Source organism: Apostichopus japonicus, chromosome 12 (assembly GCF_037975245.1).
Source record: "Apostichopus japonicus isolate 1M-3 chromosome 12, ASM3797524v1, whole genome shotgun sequence".
NCBI lineage: Eukaryota > Metazoa > Echinodermata > Holothuroidea > Aspidochirotida > Stichopodidae > Apostichopus > Apostichopus japonicus.
Window position 1 is genome coordinate 17,613,188 of NC_092572.1, and position 20,387 is coordinate 17,633,574.

The 20,387-nt window shown below is 36.7% G+C and overlaps 1 protein-coding gene across 3 annotated transcripts; it reads right to left on the reverse strand.

The window, feature by feature from the left end:
• Nucleotides 1-1,547: 1,547 nt before the first annotated feature.
• LOC139977888 (uncharacterized) lies at nt 1,548-18,668 on the reverse strand. Of its 3 annotated transcripts, XM_071987591.1 has the most exons (10): nt 18,460-18,668; nt 18,005-18,307; nt 17,612-17,901; nt 16,916-17,236; nt 8,064-8,183; nt 7,189-7,623; nt 6,026-6,120; nt 5,236-5,377; nt 4,779-5,003; nt 1,548-4,508 (listed from the first exon to the last, which is right to left on the reverse strand). In XM_071987591.1, exons 3-10 carry the CDS (start codon nt 17,622-17,624, stop codon nt 4,351-4,353), a joined length of 1,509 nt encoding a protein of 502 aa, XP_071843692.1. In that variant the 5' UTR covers nt 17,625-17,901; nt 18,005-18,307; nt 18,460-18,668; the 3' UTR covers nt 1,548-4,350. The 3 variants fall into 3 exon arrangements, with proteins under 3 accessions (XP_071843692.1, XP_071843693.1, XP_071843694.1); XM_071987592.1 differs by lacking the exons at nt 17,612-17,901; nt 18,005-18,307; nt 18,460-18,668 and adding exons at nt 14,011-14,108; nt 14,488-14,530 and having other exon boundaries at nt 16,916-17,055; XM_071987593.1 differs by lacking the exons at nt 16,916-17,236; nt 17,612-17,901; nt 18,005-18,307; nt 18,460-18,668 and adding an exon at nt 10,062-10,726.
• Between the last annotated feature and the right edge of the window lie 1,719 nt (nt 18,669-20,387).

Consider the following 20,387-nt stretch of genomic DNA (forward strand, 5'->3'; position numbering starts at 1 on the left):
GATCAGCATACAGCAAAAATATCCATGCAAGGCAATCGATTACTTTTATCCCCTATTGTCGAATCCCAAATCGCGTTCTGTCCCAGGGCAGTCCAGTCTGGTAAACATCAAGTCTTTCAAATCGAGTCGTAGTAGTTCTTATAGTGATAATTGTAGGCTAGTGTTACCTTCTAGTTACAGTACGCGTATTTTTCAAACCCACGTTTAAAAACGCTTACAGTACTGGCAAATGGAAATAATTTTATAAATTTCCCAGTCAGTCATACTCATAGGCGGCAAATGCAGGCGAGTAGCCAAGGGGAAGGGGGCGAAGGGGGAAGCCGGCCCCCCCCCCCCCCCGAGCATATTCTTTTTTTAATGTTTTTATGATATCGCTAGTAGTTTCAAAAGAGAAAATGCTAAGATGCAACTTACAAGGCCTGGGAAGTGCCATTTCCAGCCAAAATTTTCTTGTACGCTTCGCGCCAAGCATGGTGGCGCTACGCTTAGATAGTTTGCAGAGCCGTATATAGACGGCTCTGATAGTTTGCAGTGCCGAATCTACAGTTTCGCCCCTCCCTTGGCAAATTCCTGGCTACGCGCCTGGGCAAATGTAAGGGGAGTGGCATAAACTGAAAGTGGAGGCGGTGTGACTTAATTTGACTCGAATGAAAAAACCTCAAAACTTGACATAAAAGACTGAAAGATCACACAAAATGAGGAATCATCCGAGTGTGCCACCGGGGTCAGCCACGTACTTCGCCTTCAATCAGGAGTGCGGTTGTTCCCCAGTTATTCATATATAGGCTACTATATAATCACATATAAGTTATAGTACGGTAGGCCCTATACGAAACCGTTACTTACGGTAATTAGCTATAAAACGATGGTGATTAGAAGCATGCTGTAAGTTTTGCAAACACTGAAACCGCTAAGCCACCGAGGGTTCGCCCACTTGACCTTCATCGCCGGTGGAGAGAGGCAAGTGAGATAAAGCATCTTGCCCAAGGACACAACGTAATGCGCTAGGCAGGAATCGAACCAGCAATCCTTGGATAACGAGTCCGACGCCTTATAATTGGCCACCACGCTCCACATGTCCACGCTACCAAAGGTCAATCAGTACTTAAAACATTCATTATCATTCTCTAAAATGTATATTACACGTCCTTCCTAAGAGAGAGCCTTGGTTAAAGGAGAACACAAAGACCAACCACCATCGGTGAGTTATATGATGACAACAGCCCCAAACCGACCATGATACAGTATATAATAATAGTACATGACCATCAAATAGGGCAACTATCTCTCTGTCGGTGGCAAGGGGGTAGGAAAACGAGTTGGAATTGCGATTAGCATGACAACCCTTTTAACACTGAATTAAGAATGTAACACTTTTCTTTCATGTTGTTCCCCAAAAGTTCAGGCAAAAACCGAAAAGGTGAAAATTAAGGGCAGAGATATGACATCTAGATAAAGCAACATTAAACTTCACTTATGGTTAATATCACTGATAAATGAAACAATCATTACAATCATAGACAAAAAAAACAAACATAAAAATCAAATTAATTTTTTACAACATTCTGTTTTATTTCTATAATAGGCCTATACAATGAATGACAAATGCTTTAATTATGAAATATTTCAAGTACTTGTATTTTGTAGATTGGAATTATACTTTAAATGTAGTACCGTATTTAATTTCGAGAATTCGATGTATTTCTCAGCTTCAGTAATCACGCTAATGAGTGGTGCACAAGCTATTACAGAATCAAATAGGTTCTTTCTTGGCTTTTGGCTGAATTTTTAAACATGTAACGAACTGTAAAACGATTTGACAGCGTCCTTTGTTGACTTGAGCCGTGGATGTATAGACAGTGGCTTAGGAAGGTACTTTTGAGTGGGGGGGGGGGGCTGAAAACTGATGGCCGGCCTGAGGGAGGGGTTTAAGGGGAGGGGGTGTCCACTCCCTTTTGGATTTTTTTTGCATTTCCAGGTGGCCTCATATGCAATTTGGTGCAATATAGCACATTTCAACACCCACTCCATTTTGTAAATAATTTTGCATTTTCACCTGGCCTTAGATGCAATTTGGTGCTCCAAATGAGATTTTTATCTCATTTGGAAATGAAAAAGGGGTTTTCTGACTTGCGAAGTGGGGGGGCGGAATGATACTTCCGCCCCCCCATATTTTTCACTGCCCCCCGGTTCCTACGCCCTTGTGTATAGATCTCAATTGACCTTCTTATATTTGAGAGGGAAGATATCTAAACGGTATAGTATAATTGAAGTGTTTATCTCCAAAAGGTTTGGAGTATATAAAACTATCGAATTTATTTTCCAAAAATTTGTACATTTCACTAGGTATATACTAACACATTAAAATGAAGATAGCTGTATACAATTATCAATAAATCTACATGAAATCAAGTTTTAATAAAGGCGGGATTTCCTCTTATTATATTTAATAGTGGATATTTTTCTCGCAGCAATACTAATCAGCTGTCAACTATACAGCCTGAGTAATTGACTCTCAACAAAAGATTACATACAATTTGAAACAATAGGAAAAATTCCAGTTGGTTGTGCAACAACTTTTAGTTCATCATTTTGCGAATGATATTGCTAAACGTAACGTTACACAGTGTGTCTACAGAGGGGTGAGGGTGGGGTGTCCGATCTCCCATCGTTAGTCTGAAGGGAAGGCTTCAGTCGGGGAGTTTGTGTATTCAGCTGGGAAAGAATTGGATCACAACTGCCGGTGTACAGCCTCCTCACGTCAAAGTATTTATTAGAATAACATTGCGTCTTAGCTACTTTAAAGGACCTAAAACCTCAGAATGAAGTAATTGACATCTGGAAGCTTTACTATACCTAAATCAGATGGGGACAATTTTGAATACCTCCTTTCCCACCTTTGAAATCATGTGCACGCCACGGTGTTGATGTCCAAGTAATTAGCAAATATATTTATCACGTATTAATCACTTTATTCCCAATAAATGAGTAACATGAACTTTGCAGATACACAGGCCTCTTTCCACCGGAAACAGCATCTTAGAAGGACCACTTTGAATTTGAGATTAAGTTTTTTTTTCCTTCAAAATATGCATATAACAACTAAACAGAAGACTGCAAAACTTAAAGACTATAGGTTAATGAACGATGTTTATATGATTAGTCACAATGAAGTTGTCTTTGAGATAGATGCTGTATATTTTCTGCAACAACAGGTGAAAACTAAACTCTGATGTTATGCTGTCGTCGTGCATTTTCTTTAATAGATAGATAGAAACTTTATTGTCCATTTCAGAAACAGAAAACGGAAATTATTTCCCGTCGACAGTAAACATAAAACAGAAGTGAATACAAACACAATCACACAATAAACAAACTATACGTGAACAGCTATGAGAATAAAACTAAATAAGCAGAACAGTATCAGAGGCAGCACAGAGGGCTGCAAGTGACAGATCACACACTGTGGCCAAATCGCTTTGCACGCGAGTTAAATAAGTGTATTGCCTCAGGTAAGAAAGAATTACGGAACCTGGACGTTTTAGAATGTATAACAGATGAGCAACGCCATCACGAGTGATTTCTCCAGATATTCATCTTTCTTTTGGATAGGTATTGGTATGGTAAGGAAGCTGTTACAAGCCAAAGACAAGCAATGTTTAGGCAAGCAGGAACCTAAGGTTTGTTTGCTTATTATGTAATCGATGATAATTGTTGTTGATCACATTTAGCACTCTCTGCCCCCATTCCCCTCCCCCCCCCCCTTTACTCGCCCGTCATAAATGATGTAATAATTTTGTTGTTCGCTGTTTTTTTTTTATATAGAAGTTACCATTCTGGTTATCAAATAAGTAGAATGCTTTTTACGAGATCCGCCCAGCAGAATCCTAAACGTCACGGACTAAAAGTTATTAAAAATCAAATCCTACCCTATACATAAGTCGAGTGATTTTTACGAAACTATTTTCTGAAAAGTGTATGGGTAAGTTTTTATTTCATGACAAATAACACATCTTAGCATTCGGTTCAGTTTAGAGTTAGAACTCTTTCTCTTCTCTTGACGATATAAAAGTTATCTCTATGTCCGATGATTTTGAGCACTATTTTACACATGACCGTCTATTGTCAGTAAGATGTTTAGTGTATACTTAAACGTCACACGAACAGAACATTATATATATATATAGTCGACAGAGTGGACATGTCTCACTTAATATTAAACAGTGAACATTTAAAACAAATACCGATATATAATATTTATATGAACAATGTTCAACTCATTTGAAAAGTTCCTTTTCACAAAATGATTCTATTCAAGCAACCATACTGAGAATATGTACCATTCACATCCTACAACAGGTTTCTCTGACAAGCGTACCAATTATTATTCTGGCAATTTTCGGCAAACACGATGCTGCTGGTTAAGTCCACTACAGCACATTTCTCTCCCATATATGTATCAAGGAGACTCGGGCTATCTGCAGGACTATCGCCATCATACCACATATCTGTGAACAGAACAAATATCTTCAGAACTAATAAAAAAATGTTACTCTACTGGGTGTGTATTACTATCATAAGGCTGAATGTATTACTATGCATAAGCTGAATGATTGCCAATTTCACTGAAAGAAATATAACCAACAACACTTTATTTTAAGTGAAGGTCTTTCTAACATTCGTAAAGTTTCATTTGACTAACCCTTGCTATAACAATGTTTTGAACTACACAACATTAACACAAAATATGCCATGCCGAGATGGATATTCATCCTCACCTGTGGTCTCATTCAACTGCGAGCTGACCCAAACAAGTCGATGCGATTGATCATGATGATTGCAATCGAAGTTAGTCGAGCTACTAACGGCACTTGCTGAGACCAGTTTGCCTCCAAGAAATCGGCAAGCTTCGCTCGCTTCATGGTGGTTCAGAAATCGCCTTTGACACGTATATCTCATCGTTGATGGCACCAATTGTCCTCCGTCGAATGTATTCCAAATAACTGTTAAGAAATATCACTTATATGCATGATGTGCATCTTGTTTTTATTTTCCATATACTGCTTTAGAAACCATGCAAATCCGTGCTAAATATGGAGTCACATGAATGCATACCAAATATCATATTACATATCTTCTATATATCTTTTTGCAATAATATTCCAAGCTTTTCAATATCATTTTGGTTACCTTAGATATCACTTTATATAAACGAAAACACGTATAATATAATACCTCTCAGAGTTTGCAGAGAACACCAACTTCCATCGGCCCATCGATAAACAAAATGGTTCAATGAGCCAAAATAATATGTCTGTACTTCATCGGTGAAAGGTCTTCCATTCATCTGTATATTTGTAACATTGGCCAGCAGAGTCTTCAAAAATTATAAGAAAAGGATCACCAAAAAAGAGAGTTATCAACCAATGTTTGACAATCGACGTCAGAGATATTTTAAAACTCAACGATTCTTTAGCACGATCGGAATATTTAATTGCCGTTCTGAAATTATAAAGTAACTCCTGACTATGCAGTTTTTTTTATGTCAACTTAGTTTCACCAATTAATTTATTGTAGATAATGAATTAAATACAATAGATGTGTGACAACTGCTGTGTAAGTATGAATTTTCTATCTTTCTTGCAACGTCTCCACAAAAATTGATAGTATGGATTCATCGATTATTAAGTGGCACGGTAGTAATTACTATTTCAGCGTCATAATCGATGTCGTGAAGTGATTACGGCATTAACGTGTGATCTAAAGATTACAGGTTCGAGTCTTGGTTAGGTCATAACGTGCCTGATTTTACTGCACCCTATGGATTGCAAATTTCTTGTACTCCTTTATTAGGTTTGCGTTCATTTATTTAAGAGAGGAGTCTTTCTAGTCTCCGAATGTCTTCGTTAAACATTCTCGGGAACCTCTATTCCCATGGGCAAAGTTGATAATATCTCAGCTGTTGTGTAACATTTGTAGTTCCTCATTCCTGCTAGGAACTGAGAGGGGGGAAAATATTCATTACCGAGTTTTCCGAGGACCGCAGAGGAGGTATCCAAGTTCCATTATCAAGTTTCATCACATGCACGTCCGCAGGGCAAGGTTTAACTTTCATCTGATCTATAAAGCGACACAAATTTGAAAAATTATATGAAGGAGCAGAATGTAGTTCATATCACGACTCGTCGAGTCCAGTAGATCGGAGATCTAGCCCGGGTCCAAAAAGTCCGAGTTCGTGATATGTTCCAAGCAGAAGCATTCCAAATGCAAAATAACCCTGAGTCCACACCACTCCCAGTCTAAATCCAAGTCCGAGTCCCGGCTATAAACTACGCACGCTTTCAATCTCCTTTCACGCACCTCCTATCTGTCTCACCTCTAGTGGACACCTCTTCTCTCATGTCATACTGTGACATATTTTGTCTCAACAAGTCTCAGCTGAGTAGCCTATCTAATTCCATCGACTGAGATGTAAGATTGAACGTTTGCACTGTACAGAAGTGCTCGACACTTTGGGAATTTGAGCAAATTGCTCAGTCAGACTTTTTGGTGACATAGCCTCTACTGAGGTCTCCTTTTGGAAATAAATATGTGTTATAAAGAAAAGTACAAATGTATACGGCTGGCAAATTTGCTACAGTAGCCAAGTCTTTTTTGAAAGAATTTAGAAGTGGGGACGCAATTCAGTAAGGGACGTACTTGATTAGATATACACAACTGGACCGAATAAGAAGTTTGTCGGTATTTGAATAATGTGACAACATTCCTCTGGTGGATTCATTAAAAACCAAATTGTTTTTTGCTAAAATAATCCACCCATACTCAAAAGTATCCATCATTTCTAGTGTTATGGGGGCTTCGATCGCTTCAAGGGCTTCAATTGAAAAAGATTGGTGCCGACTTAACCGATCCCAATGCAGTTACATAAAGGTTTAATAAAGGGTAGTTTTTACGCTAGAAAATTAAAAATACTATATATCTGGGTCTTGACATTATGATTCTCGCTGAAGAAGGAGAAGTACTGGCCGTATATTTTTATGATTTACCAATAGATGTAGACGCAAAAGCTTTCTAAAGTAAATAAGCAAAGCATGTTCACATAACAAAATGTAAAAAGAATCGAAAGTATGGCGTATACCAACATTGACTGTAAAAGATTATATAAACTGAATTTGTAAGCATTCTAACCTTCATATTCACAGATGTATCCAACAGATTTGAAACACGGCAAGTCCCTCCATATGAATACGCCATCTTTTGTGTTCATAGCATAGCACCCACTCTTTGAATTGAAGGTATCCTTTATATTAAAATGAAATGAGTGGAATTTCATCATGGAACCATCATCCCAATGCAACGACTGGTTTAAGTCTACTCCTTCAAAAGTAAGATTACTCCATGTCGCTGAACGTGGAATCCCGTATGCACCTATCCAGTAGCTAGCGTCACTACCGTCTATGGCATTATGAAGGAAATCATTCTCCTGTTGGTTGTCTATGATGACAAGGTGAGAATAGTTTCCTTCACAACTAGCACGAGCATCGCCGCGATTGGCTGGTGTGGTCGCATTTACTATCATATAGCAGGAACCGTTCAAAAAGGTATCGAAATTCCTTGGACAATCTGTAAATAGAAATGCGCAATGCCGTCATATCATTGCTTTGTCTTCAACCTCATTTGCTGAGTCTCAAAACAAAAACAAAAGCCGCCACGAATATTACTGTCCGAAATAGGGCGCCTGTCCATTGTACTTTGCTTACTGTTTTTAATCACAAACCGTATAGGTATAAGTGCCATATAAGGTTATTACCACCCAACCCAACCTAAATCCTTCACTCTTAATTATTAATCTGCTGCCTCTCAAAGTGTTAAATTGTCTGTGGAAAACATCTGTCTTAATTGTACATTCACATGTGTACCTTGTACCACATGGTCGTAATTACGGCGACAATTTATTTATTAACATTACCAACGAATTGGCACTTCAAAGTTTTCTATAAATTATATTTTATTAGCTTTATACAGTTTAACTATGGTTACATTGACCAAATATTCTCACTTACTGTTGTCAACCGTTGTTGGTAATGATGTTTCTGATGTCCTAATAGGTTGGGTACATTTAAAGAAACCTCTCACTTCCCTTGCCTTTACAACTGATGATACCTCACACTGGATACAATAGACTGTAGGAAACATAAAGTCAAATGTTATATCATGATCTTTGATATATTCCTGTTTGTTTTAACACACAAAAGATGACAATATTATCAAAATCATATTATTTATAATCATATATCTTTTATTCCTGGGATTAGGGTGTGGGAGTTGGACTAAAATTTGCAGACTAAAATTAATGAGCATCAGCCCCGCTGGCGGACAGAATATTACACACAAAAAAGTTTACAGTACATTAATATTAAAGGAGACACAAACCCAGAGCATTTCCTTAACTCTTATGATGGAAAGATATATTATAAACATTATACACTATACTGGTGTGTGGTGGGGTGGGGGAGGTGGGGGAGGTGGGGTGAGGTGGGGTGAGGTGGAGTGGCAGAATTAACAATATGAGTGCGAGAACAGTGTTTGTGTCCTGTAACATATGAATGGTGCTACAGCCTTCTATGAAGGACTTATACCTACTTACTTACACTTGCTATACACTGCAGTGTATGATTACTATAAATGAAGCAGAAGCGATATTTGGCTCTCTAGCTGTAGTTATTCACTCTCCTATCTGTTTCCTATCGATGTCTTCATCTATTGAACGCTTCCTGCTCATAAATTCACAGTAACTCTATGAAAAATGTTTGGATTAAACAAATACGTCTATATCCTCTGTTCCATTTAAGTGAAGAAAGGAATGAAAATGCGTGGGATTTTCCCCTTTCGTGATGACGTTTGAATAAATTCAACTTGTTACAAGAGAGGTGAACATCCCAGATATCTATAATGTTCTTTCCATCTCCGTATTACTCCTTATTGGTATGAAAACCGAATGAGATGTTTGGACTAAAACTGCAAAAAATATAGTCGACTTGTAATGAAATCATGAATAATTAAGTTAAAATGTGTTAAGTGTCATTAATATGACACCATTACCATATATTTCAATGTCCTTGCTGGCGTCAGATTGGTCAATACTGGTCTACTATGATGACTATATGCTTGTTATAGTTGAAAATACGTTGCTGTCTTATATTCGCGTCTTAAGATGTAGAGTTGTTTCTCTCTGTGCAGCTTGGTATGTTTAACTCATATGTACTTATGGCTCATAGGAAGCAATTCACGAATATGCCTGCATTCACAGCTTTAACCGACCATACAGAAATCAGTAATAATTTTAACTGAGTGAAACGAAGCGTTGCGAAGGTAAATCATATCATAATATATTACTATGGTGTAACTTTATTTGTTATTGAAGATTTTATGTTATTTATATGTACCCCAGGCCATTGTCATTCTTGCTCATGAGCTATTGCTCGTCCTTGTAGATGTTATATTGATAGCATTAGATGAGTAACTAATACTGTGTATTGTAACCCGTTATGTTGCTCTTCAAATCACCAATCACAAACAAATCATCTGTACAAATTTTAGCAAATAAAGTGATTTCGAGTTGAAGAAAAAGGACATTCTCCGCATTTTTCGACCGACTGTGTTCTTTTCTAAGAAATAAAGACAATGTAAGGCCAGGGAAAGTTATTGCTTCCGAGAACCGACATAGCTCTCGACTTCACAGGAGATTGTAAAATAATAAAATTATTAAGAACTAAAATATTTCCTGTTACCGAAATCATTTTTAAGTACGAAATTAACATGTATGATAATTTGTTGAAATAATTGATTATCACAGTGTCTATTGTTCTATTACTTATTGAAGCACAAACAAAATTATAGGACATTGACTACAAAAAAGGCATTTCTTCTTTATAAATGTGACCCAGCCGTTGGCTTATTATATATATATATATATATATATATATATATATATATATATATATATATATATATATATATATATATATATATGTTACGCTGAAATAAGGAAAAGCACAAACCGTAAAATATTCTCAGCAAGATCATTTGTAAACTCCGTTTAAAATCCATCTTACAGTCTTGTTTTCTAGTAAGCAGTCCACAGGTTTGCCCTCGAATTTATTTCCTTACATATATATATATATAAGAGTACAAGTTGTAAGATGTGAATGATATTGTTATGGATGTCTCCACGGAAACCAAACTTATTATGCTTTTACAATTTCCCGGTTCGAAAAGCTCAAACACGTATACAATAACGGTGAAATTCGAATATGATAAGATTGATTTTTTGACATGTTGATTAAAATTTTAGACGGACTACCTAGCCCTCCTCATTTTTCAAAGTTCTATTGTTTGCACGCATATCTTTTTCATAGTGATTTATACTTGGATCAATAACAAATGTACTTTCTTTTAATGAGCCACACTATTAATACAGGTTTCATATGAAGACAAATAATACCATGGGTTTACGGGCTACAATGGCTATAGCGTATGAAAAGAAAGACAGCGAAGTAAGGTATAACTTTAGCAAAACTCAACATGTTATATTGGATGTGAAATTGTGAGATCGTATATGGTCTTATAAATAGTATTCTATGAAATACAATGGATTTTAACGTGGTCTATGTTCAGTGTAACATTTGGGCTAGAACACACATGGGTATACACTGAAACCATAACTGATCAACAGGGGCGTATCCAGGGGGGCGCAACAGGCGCGCGCCCCCCCCCCTATTGGCCGTCACCCAAAAAAAAAAAAGTTTAGCAAAAAAAAAAAAAAAAAAAAATGCTTTATTTTTTGTTTGCCAAAAAAAGGTTCTGGCGAAGTTCGGCGGCATAATAGTTTTAGAAAAATAGATGGTAATTGTGTTTGTATTGTCACTATAAAACACTAAATGACATGCCAGCCATACTAAATTGTGCATTTTGTGTCCATATTTACTGGAAATGTTGCTTATTATTAAGGTCGAAAAATGGATCACATATGGCCATGGGCGGCGATCCTGGGTGGAGGGGGGGATATATCCCCCCATGAAAATGGGTGGAGGGGATGTAATGCACCATATCCCCCCCCCCCCACCAAATGCCAGGGATAAGAATATTTTCATGCCTACATTTATGCATCTTCGTTAATGTACGGCTCTTTTTTAGCTTCATTTCTCGCCTACCATAAACGCAGTGCGATCTTTTCAAATAAAGCGTCTTTATAAAGCAAAAATAGTTGACTGTAGGCTTCATTAGCCCTATAGCAACAAAATGTATTATTGCGCCCACGGTATTGATATAGTACATATATGCACCCTCATAGTATTCATATAGGCCCTATAGTAGGCCTACACACGTACATGTTCCCTCGAACAGCTGAGAATCTCATGTAACCAGGGTAATGCTTAATACACGTTTCACCTGGATGCCCTAGAAATCGGTACCTAGGAATGTAACTATGTGTAATTGTGTATTGCATGTGTATAGGCCTATAATAGCCTGCATGAGGCCATTTTCTTCATCGAATAATATAACAGAGCTCTCGAACATTCTAACGTTGCGCCTGAAACAAGATTGACAGGGGCAATTTTCCCAAAATAACACCCGAAATTTAAAAAAAAGTATTTTGGATCCTGATTATGAGATATTTCGGACATGACATCCCTATTTTAAAGTTGGGTATATGCCGCTTGGAAACCTCGGGAAGTGCCGTTTCCGGCCATCTAGAGGGTTTGTTAATCCCAAAATTTTCTTGTACGCTTCGCGCCAACTCATGGTGGCGCTACGCTTAGATAGTCAACAAGGTCATATCCCCCCCCCCCCCCCACTCGGAAGTACGGATCGCCGCCCATGCATATGACACCATTTTTGCATTTCAGCCCTTCTTTGAAAGCAAAAATTGTACACTCCTCCCCTTAGACCCATCCCCCAGGACGGCGATCATTCATGCCTGGCGCCCCCCCTATTGGAAAATCCTGGATACGCCCCTGGATCAATGAAAAGGACTGATAGCAGTTGAAAAACATGGGTCTTGATTTGCCTGTACGAAATATTTGAATATATTACACTAGTACCGTACCTATGCCAACTATGCTTAAAAGACAAAAATATGTAATGACATTGAAACCATTTTGATGCATATTTGCATTTCTGGTTTAGCATCTCACAGTATCATGTTTCTTTCTTCAACTTGCAGATTGGAACAAACTTGCCACGTTACATTCAGGCATTGGAAAATAAAGGATAAGGGAACCAACCATACGTCCTTGTTGTTTTAGGTATATGTTAACGCCATCACAGATAATTTTGGAGAATATTGCTGTGCTCCAGAAGAGTGTGATTGGTGCAGTTGATGCTCGTCTCAATGGTTGGTATGTTTTAAATGTTGAGCACCCACCCATTGGGCTTACAAATAGTATTCAATGAAATACAATGGATTTCAAGTGGTCTATGTTTGGTGTAAATTAGAACACACATGTGTACACTCCAACCATAACTGATTAATGTAAAAGGACTGAATCCAGATGATACCAAATACAGATTCATAAGGTATAGGTATTGTGGGGAAATGTGGCAAATGAACTTGAATATTTGGCTGTCAGATCCACCTTTACCCAGTTAAATCTCTCTTTTTGTTTGTGAAAGTTAAAGGGCATTTTTTCCTAGACATTTTAAATGCCGCATTTTATACTTATTATTGAGTGTGTAATAGTAAATACGAAAGTAATGATATTTTTTAAAAGTTTTTTTTCTTCAAGGTTCAATGAGAGAACTGAAAGCAGTGTGTTTTATTTTTACATCTCTCCTTTCGTCCATAATATGTTAACTTAGGTCTTTCAAAGCCAATGTAAATCATCATTATCGTCACATGTTATAATTACTCATTATATTTTTACTACTGATACTTAAATATATACCAACTATAGCTGTTACGTAGCTAAATCTCTAGTACTATATATCGACAACAGCTATCAATGTGCACCCCGGGGGAATTTAAATTATTAAAAAGAAAGTTATCTCAACATACTAGAACTTCAGGAGGTTTCAACCCTAACTCTTACCACACCCTTACTCACGGGGCCACCAAAAAATTCCATGATAATTGAAATGTCCTTAGAAATGTATTTTTGTGCTTTAAAATCCTCAGTCCATATTAAATTCTGGAGAAATGTCAATGCTCCCTTTCAAATGCATTTTTAAATGCACAATCGGAAACTATACTTGCTACGCGTTGGTGTATACAATGTCAGCTTTACATATAAAACAAATTGCATTTTGTTGATGCAATTTTTGAAACGTTGCTCGGCTAATCAATGCAGTTGGTCTCAACAAAGCTTATCGAACTAATGTACATCTCATTCCGGCAAAATCAGCTGGCAATCGACTAAATGACCAATGGTCAATATGAGGTCTATTACTGATCTTAAATCTGGAAATGGGCCCTGAGAGCGGCGTGACAACTACCGAAAATAAAATATCCACTACGGCCAACATACTAAATGAAGACGAAGTTGTCTCCCGATGCACGGCCAAAATGTGAATTTAAAAGAAATCATGTACTCAACAGAAAACGCCTGAGACTGCCGTATCCGTGCGTTGACCTGGTCATGGGTTAATATGGACTTTCCTCTAGGGGCCATAATATTGCTGCACCACTACTATACACCACTGTCCCCAGCCCCAGACACCATACAAAACTGGGCAAATTTGACGGCTATCCGGTTAATTTTGGACCTGGCTTTTGATAATCCGAAATGTGCGTGCCCCCACTTTTTTCTGGGCATCATAGATTCATCTTTATTTGTTCATGCTATGGATTTATACCCAACAATTAGATCCCAATCATTTTCCTGACGGATTGAGCTGGATGTGTGCAACCATCGTCGGCCATTTCTTCTCTTGTGATCTACAGCGTGGCATGTTTACAGGTGCTGTGGTCGAGTGGGTAAAGGTGGTGGCATTTGAAGCAATGTGGCTTACTAATCGGGAGGTTCCGGGTTCGATATCCGACCGGGTCATAGTAAGGTGTGTTTTGCATCCAAGAGCAATCGACGGTTTACCCATCTGAAAATGACTTTCTAAATTGGAAATATTCAAACTTAGAGTTTAAATGTTGCATTGGAAGCCACCCAACGTGTAAATTGTAATCCATAAGCCCTTGCGGATTTCTTTTATTATTTTTATGTCAACGTCCCTTTCCCTCACACATGTGCCAATCCGCACAACATCATCAACACATATGGACACTTTCTGAGTCTACTACTTGCAAATGTACCCCGTGCAATTTGAACTTATTGGCATAACATTTTTTTTCCAACCTGATATAAAGTGCTAATCTAAGACAATCAAACAATTCTGCTCAAAGAGTTTCTCTAGACTTCCCCATTGCTGATAAGAGCCCGGTGTTATATTATTTCAATTGAAAACAAAGGAAAATGTGTGTATTTGAATACTCACATATGTGACAGCTGTGACTGAAACTATCTCTACGGTTTTTGTTCTGGAAATAAAGAATGAATTTACATCGTCATATTAAGTATCGTCTTTGTTGATGTGTTACTAAGAACTAACAGTTTATTCAATGTGAAGTTCTAGTTACACGACTCGGTGATAGACTTTGTGCAGTCATATGCCTACATGATGTTGCCCATTTATTGTCAAACGGGAAAATAGGGGAACTATGCGATAGACGCTTTGTACACTATAGCTTCAACAATAGAGTAAACAGTTTACAACCGTTTATCTCACTGTAATCACAACGACAGTAACCCATCCGCTCATACGCACAATGCAGGGATTACATGTTACTTTTTGCAGCATATTGGATCACATTTTCAGCAACGTTGTGCTGTTTTCTTCTTTTTGGCAATTCCCATAACTCATTCTGTCAACGAATGCACATCCCTTAAATTTACGTGACCTCTGTCTTACTTAATTGGAATTCAAAAAAAACTCAAATGTTTGAATATTCAGTTTATAACGTAATATTCAACTTTAGCTAGCATACTTAATATTCTTTCTATATGTGTTTTCTACAGTGAAGTGCATCCCTAGCCGACAAACCGATGGGTAACATGCTACTAACTTTTCCTCAAAAGTTTGAAAAAAGGGGGTTTGCACTGCCACCTCTGTTCCTTACCCATGTTTAAAATACTGTACGTAAACTTACTGTGGTATCTTTTAAGAGTTTGTACCGGTGGATGACGAAATGCGGCATTTATTGACATAGCAACCATGTTGCTTTCTTATATACGTTGTTTCTACCATACAAGAAATCCGTTAAGAGTTCTGAGCTCCCCGGTCTCCAAAGATCCGGTGACCGCAACCCATGGCCGGTGGTTTTCGAATGTTTACTTCCTAATACATGTGATCCCATGCCAAAGTATGTCAGGCTATTATAGGCGAAGGTGGGAATCAATCCCCGGACCTTCTTGTCACATGCCTAAACCCATACCAAAACAGACACAGTGATTCTACTGATGTTAATGCGTATGAAGGGCTGTAACTATCTGACTATCTGACAATCGACTGATATTCTGACAATGTATAAAGAGTTAACACTTTTAGAGGCAACCCAAGCCTTGCATTTTTACAGTAAATATGGTAGAAATGGTTGCAAAACGAATTCAAGTTAAACTTGAAGTAAATATATAGTCTGTCAGTTACTTCATACTCGTTTTCATCTTTCTCAAACGTGATAATCCAATGTCAATGAGAACCACTATATAGAGAAGATGCAAAAATTAATTGCTCCTTTGAGTGTCCAGATTCTAACTTCCGTATCATTTGGAAATAAAACGAAGTCTTAAATGCCATCGTCGGAGAAAGGTTTATTTGAATTAATAACAAAAATCACTATAGGTTTCAAATATTTTCATTTCAGGTGTCTAGCAAATCGCTCATGCATCGGCTACATAGGAAAACGATCATGTCATACTAAACGGAGAAACGGAGAAAGTATTGATCGTGAAAAGAGTCACTTACCATTCACTGATACACAGCCCTTCATGTATTGTTTGATAAATGAGCTTCTAGTTAAGTCATATAAAAAAAATAATAATAACTGATGAACAGAAGACTGTCATACTGTAGACTGTAACATACAATAACTAAATCTTAACATTCAGTAATGATCGTGAGTAAACACAATAATCATTTACACTTAATCATGTTTCGATTTCTGTAATATATATATATATATATATATATATATATATATATATATATATATTGATAATTAGGTTATATATATATACATATATATATATATATATATTTTTTTTTTATATTATATATATATATTTATTATATATATATATTTGAGTTTGTGTGCATAGGAAATAACGGAATAAGATGTTAAACGACTATGCTGCATTTAGAGAAAGGCTGGATCTCGAGTGAAATACAAAAATGATTGGAGGTATATATATATATTTCAATAATACGAAAGAAAACAGCAGAATTGTTATTCGAATAACTAGAATCACACGAGAGGGAAAGGGGCTCTTATATCATAATCGACACTGGGGATTTTAACCATAGTGTCAAGGGTAATGTGGGTAAATATTTGACAACAAATATCTTGACGGGATGTTTTCTCAGGGATCGAAGGTGTTGACCATTTTTTTGTGCATCCATGCACTATCAATTTACAAAGTATGTGTACCTTGTGTATGGTAAAGAATGTTCTTAAGACGGGTACTTTGGCGTTAATTCTATGAACTTTGTAGCCGTGTGTTCCGGTACTATTACGCATAACTTACTCAATTTTGGCTTGGAAGGATTAGGCAGGGTTCTTCGGTAACAAAACGTAGAAGTCAGAGTTTTTTAAATATATGAATATTCAGGCATTAGAATATTAGTAATGATATATCATTTTACTTACAATCTGATCGTACCAGAAAGCTCTCGTCCTGGGCACAAGGTCGTATACATCTAGAAGCAAAGCATCTCAGTGTAGCATTTCGTTGGTTACCAAGGTTAAAAGGAAACAAGCAGGTTTGGATCATATTGCCTTCGTTTAGTATTGTACCGTTCGTAGGTAAGTTTACCCATTGGTTGTTTTCTTCAACATTAAGACGTTGTATGAGAACATCAGGGAAAGGGTTTCCGTCGGATGTACAAGTGATGTTAACGTTGCCATTACTGTCTGCAACCAATATATCGAGTGATGGGTGTTGTGGTACCCATCTTACGGTAGCTGGATCTATAGACATAGAGAAGAACCGACCTAAATGTATCATTGTTCTTTGAGATTTGGTAAAATCTATCTTAAAAAGTACCAAATTATCGTGTCATTTATTTAAAAAATGTTTACCTATTATTGCGGGCGAACTTATGCCCTTCTGTTGGACATTACAGTGGACTATTAAGTTTGTATCGTCGTTGATCGACGAAACATGGGTAAGAGTAATGAACACACAATATGACATGTTGATAATGTAGACGAAGTGCGCGTTATGAGAAATAGTTTGTTTACTAGGAAGCAAGATACTACGAAAACATTGCTGTTCTTTGTTAAATGTATATAGGCTATCACTAGTGCCTATATTGGCGATGTGCAAACTTTCAACAGACTTACACAGGACTTTCATCTGTACGGTGGAGAACCATTCAGTTCATTCTTCACTAGGCACTTCAGGGTTTGATCATGATGTCTTCGTTTGGCTACAAAAGAAACGTTGCTACATGATGACGATATTTGTTCGGAAATCACGTTATTTGTACTTCTTGTTTTCTCCGAAAGAAGTTTGCTGCCAATTGTCCAAAGGAATGATGCAGTGTGGGTTGTATCTGTCGATTGACTACAGCACTCTGCTGATGCGATCTCGTTTCTCCATGCAGTTGAGACATGAACGATTTGCGGGACACCTTAAATGAAAATATTTTAAATCTAGTGAATAGTTATCAATTCAAATGAACTTTCTCCGAAGACGATATTTTAAAATATGCATCTGACAATATTTCTACATACCTTGTACTATTATTAACCATTCACACTTTTCCAAAGTAGACAGTTGAAGAGTATATTGGTAGCAAGTATAGTTTCCCGCGTCCTTGAATGTAGTATTAGTAATTTGTAGACTAGTACTCCTTCCATTTGTTCCTATGGTGAAGATTCGCCTGTCAACTCTCTTTGTCACGGCTTCATCGAAACGGTGAGTCAATGGGCCTTCTTTCCAAAGGATAAAGAAGTCAGAATTGGCGGACTCGAAGGAGCAATTGATTTCTGCAGTATCCCCGAGCACCACTAGTTCTGTTTCTCCCTGACATTGAACTAAGACGTTTGAGAAAGAGGGAAAATAGTATGAATAAATAATAGACTGCAGATTTTCATCAATTTAAACTTGAAATTATCGTTTTTACAACGTTTCTACCATGTTTAGCAATATTAAATTTATTTAGTTTAACTGTTGCAATAATTCTTACCTGTAACCAATAAAATCCAAATCTCTAGTATTGTCATCCACTGGGAACATTGCCGGCGAGTGTTCATAATGCACTTTAGGGTAGTTTTTGGTTGAATTTGTTGTCAACTGATACGTCAAATCTTTGAAATGGAAACGATTAAAGTCAGATGAATCTTTCTACGCTTACATCCTTCACTTGATGTAACCGTGTTGTGCTCTTCTTAGTTTATCAAAGGTTAGTCGAATACTTCTCTGATTCCTTTCAATATATATTAAAGGATCATAAGATAAAAGAGTACTTAAAGACTTAAACTGCAGTCTGTGATCTTTTAGTTTCAGATCTATTTACAGAAATCGAAACATGATAAAAGTGTAAATGAGTATTGTGATTGCTAACAATGATTACTGAATGATACAATTCAGTTATTGTGTATTACTATAATTAAACAGACTAATATTCAGCAGTCATTATATTTGTGTCATTGATAAACTAAAGCTCATTTAATTAACAAGCATAAATGGCTGTGTAACTTATCAGTAAATGATAATTGACTCCTTTCATGATCAATTCTTTCTCCGTTTATAGTGTGTGATACAATTGTTCAAACAAAGTAAGTTCTCATGCTGAAAAATTCATGTTTCAATTATCTCTTATATATATATATCTATATATATATATATATATATATATATATATATATATATATATATATATATATATATATATATATATGCTAAAAGCTGAAAAGACGAGTTGTATCCTTATTTTATTGTTCTTGTTTGTCTATTAATATATATATGTATAAATATATATATATGTATAAATATATATATATACATATATATATATATATATATATATATATATATATATATATAGGCTATATATAGGCTATATATATATATATACATATTTATAAATATATATATATAGGCTATATATATATAACCTGATTAGGAAGTTAAATAGGTAAATAAACAATATAGACTACCTGATGGTAAGAAGGAACTTCCATGATTACATCATAATTCTCAAAAGTTGATATTGATTATATCCTCGTAGATCAGCAGAGGAAACCCTCCACCCAGGATGTCTACTTTAATCCCCTGTGCTATTTGTATTAGTGTGTTGTAGGAGAGTGTTTCCACGGATTAACCTCTAGTTATGGTGTCTTAAGTAATGTCACATAATTCCAGGGAGCAATGCATAGTGGTGGAAACTTAAATTGGTTAAATCTCTTACACCTTCAGTAGAAATTTCCAGAGAGAGTCTTGGACACACTCATGTATAAAGTAGTTATCATGGCTGGGGGAAGTTCAGTCTCTTGAAGGAGCGTCGGGCAACAACATTTTTAATAAGACAGGCTAGAAGGCTGCCTCAAAAAAAAATGTTATTGTTAAAATCGAGAAAGTGCATGTGTCGATTTATCAAAGTAAGTAAGCAAATTTATAGGAGGAGCTGCTTCACTGTGCTGATGGGAGACGCTGGACACAAGGTGGGTGGGGGGGGGGGGATACCGCAAGGGCTTATGGATTACAACTTTACACGTCGTGTGGCTTCCAATTCAATATTTTTACTCAAATTTGGATTTTTTTTTTTTTTTTTATCAGTTTAGAAAGTCATTTCAAATGGGAAAACCATATGATTGCTCTTGAATGCAAAACCCACTTTACTAAGACCCGGCCGCGATTTTTTTTTTCCCAAACAGGTTCTCAATTACGGAGTTTTCAGCCAATCAGATTGCTCGTGACGTCAGCATCAAACGCTTGATAGTTCGAAGACATACACTGAGTTACACACTGACACTTAATAATGTGTTACGCGGTTTCCCTGCAAACGCCCTAACTTTTACTTTTAATGCTTGGATAACATGTTGACCTTACTTATGATACATACGCTACATTCTATCGGTTTCGTGTTTATGCCATCCAAGATTCGTCAGCCGT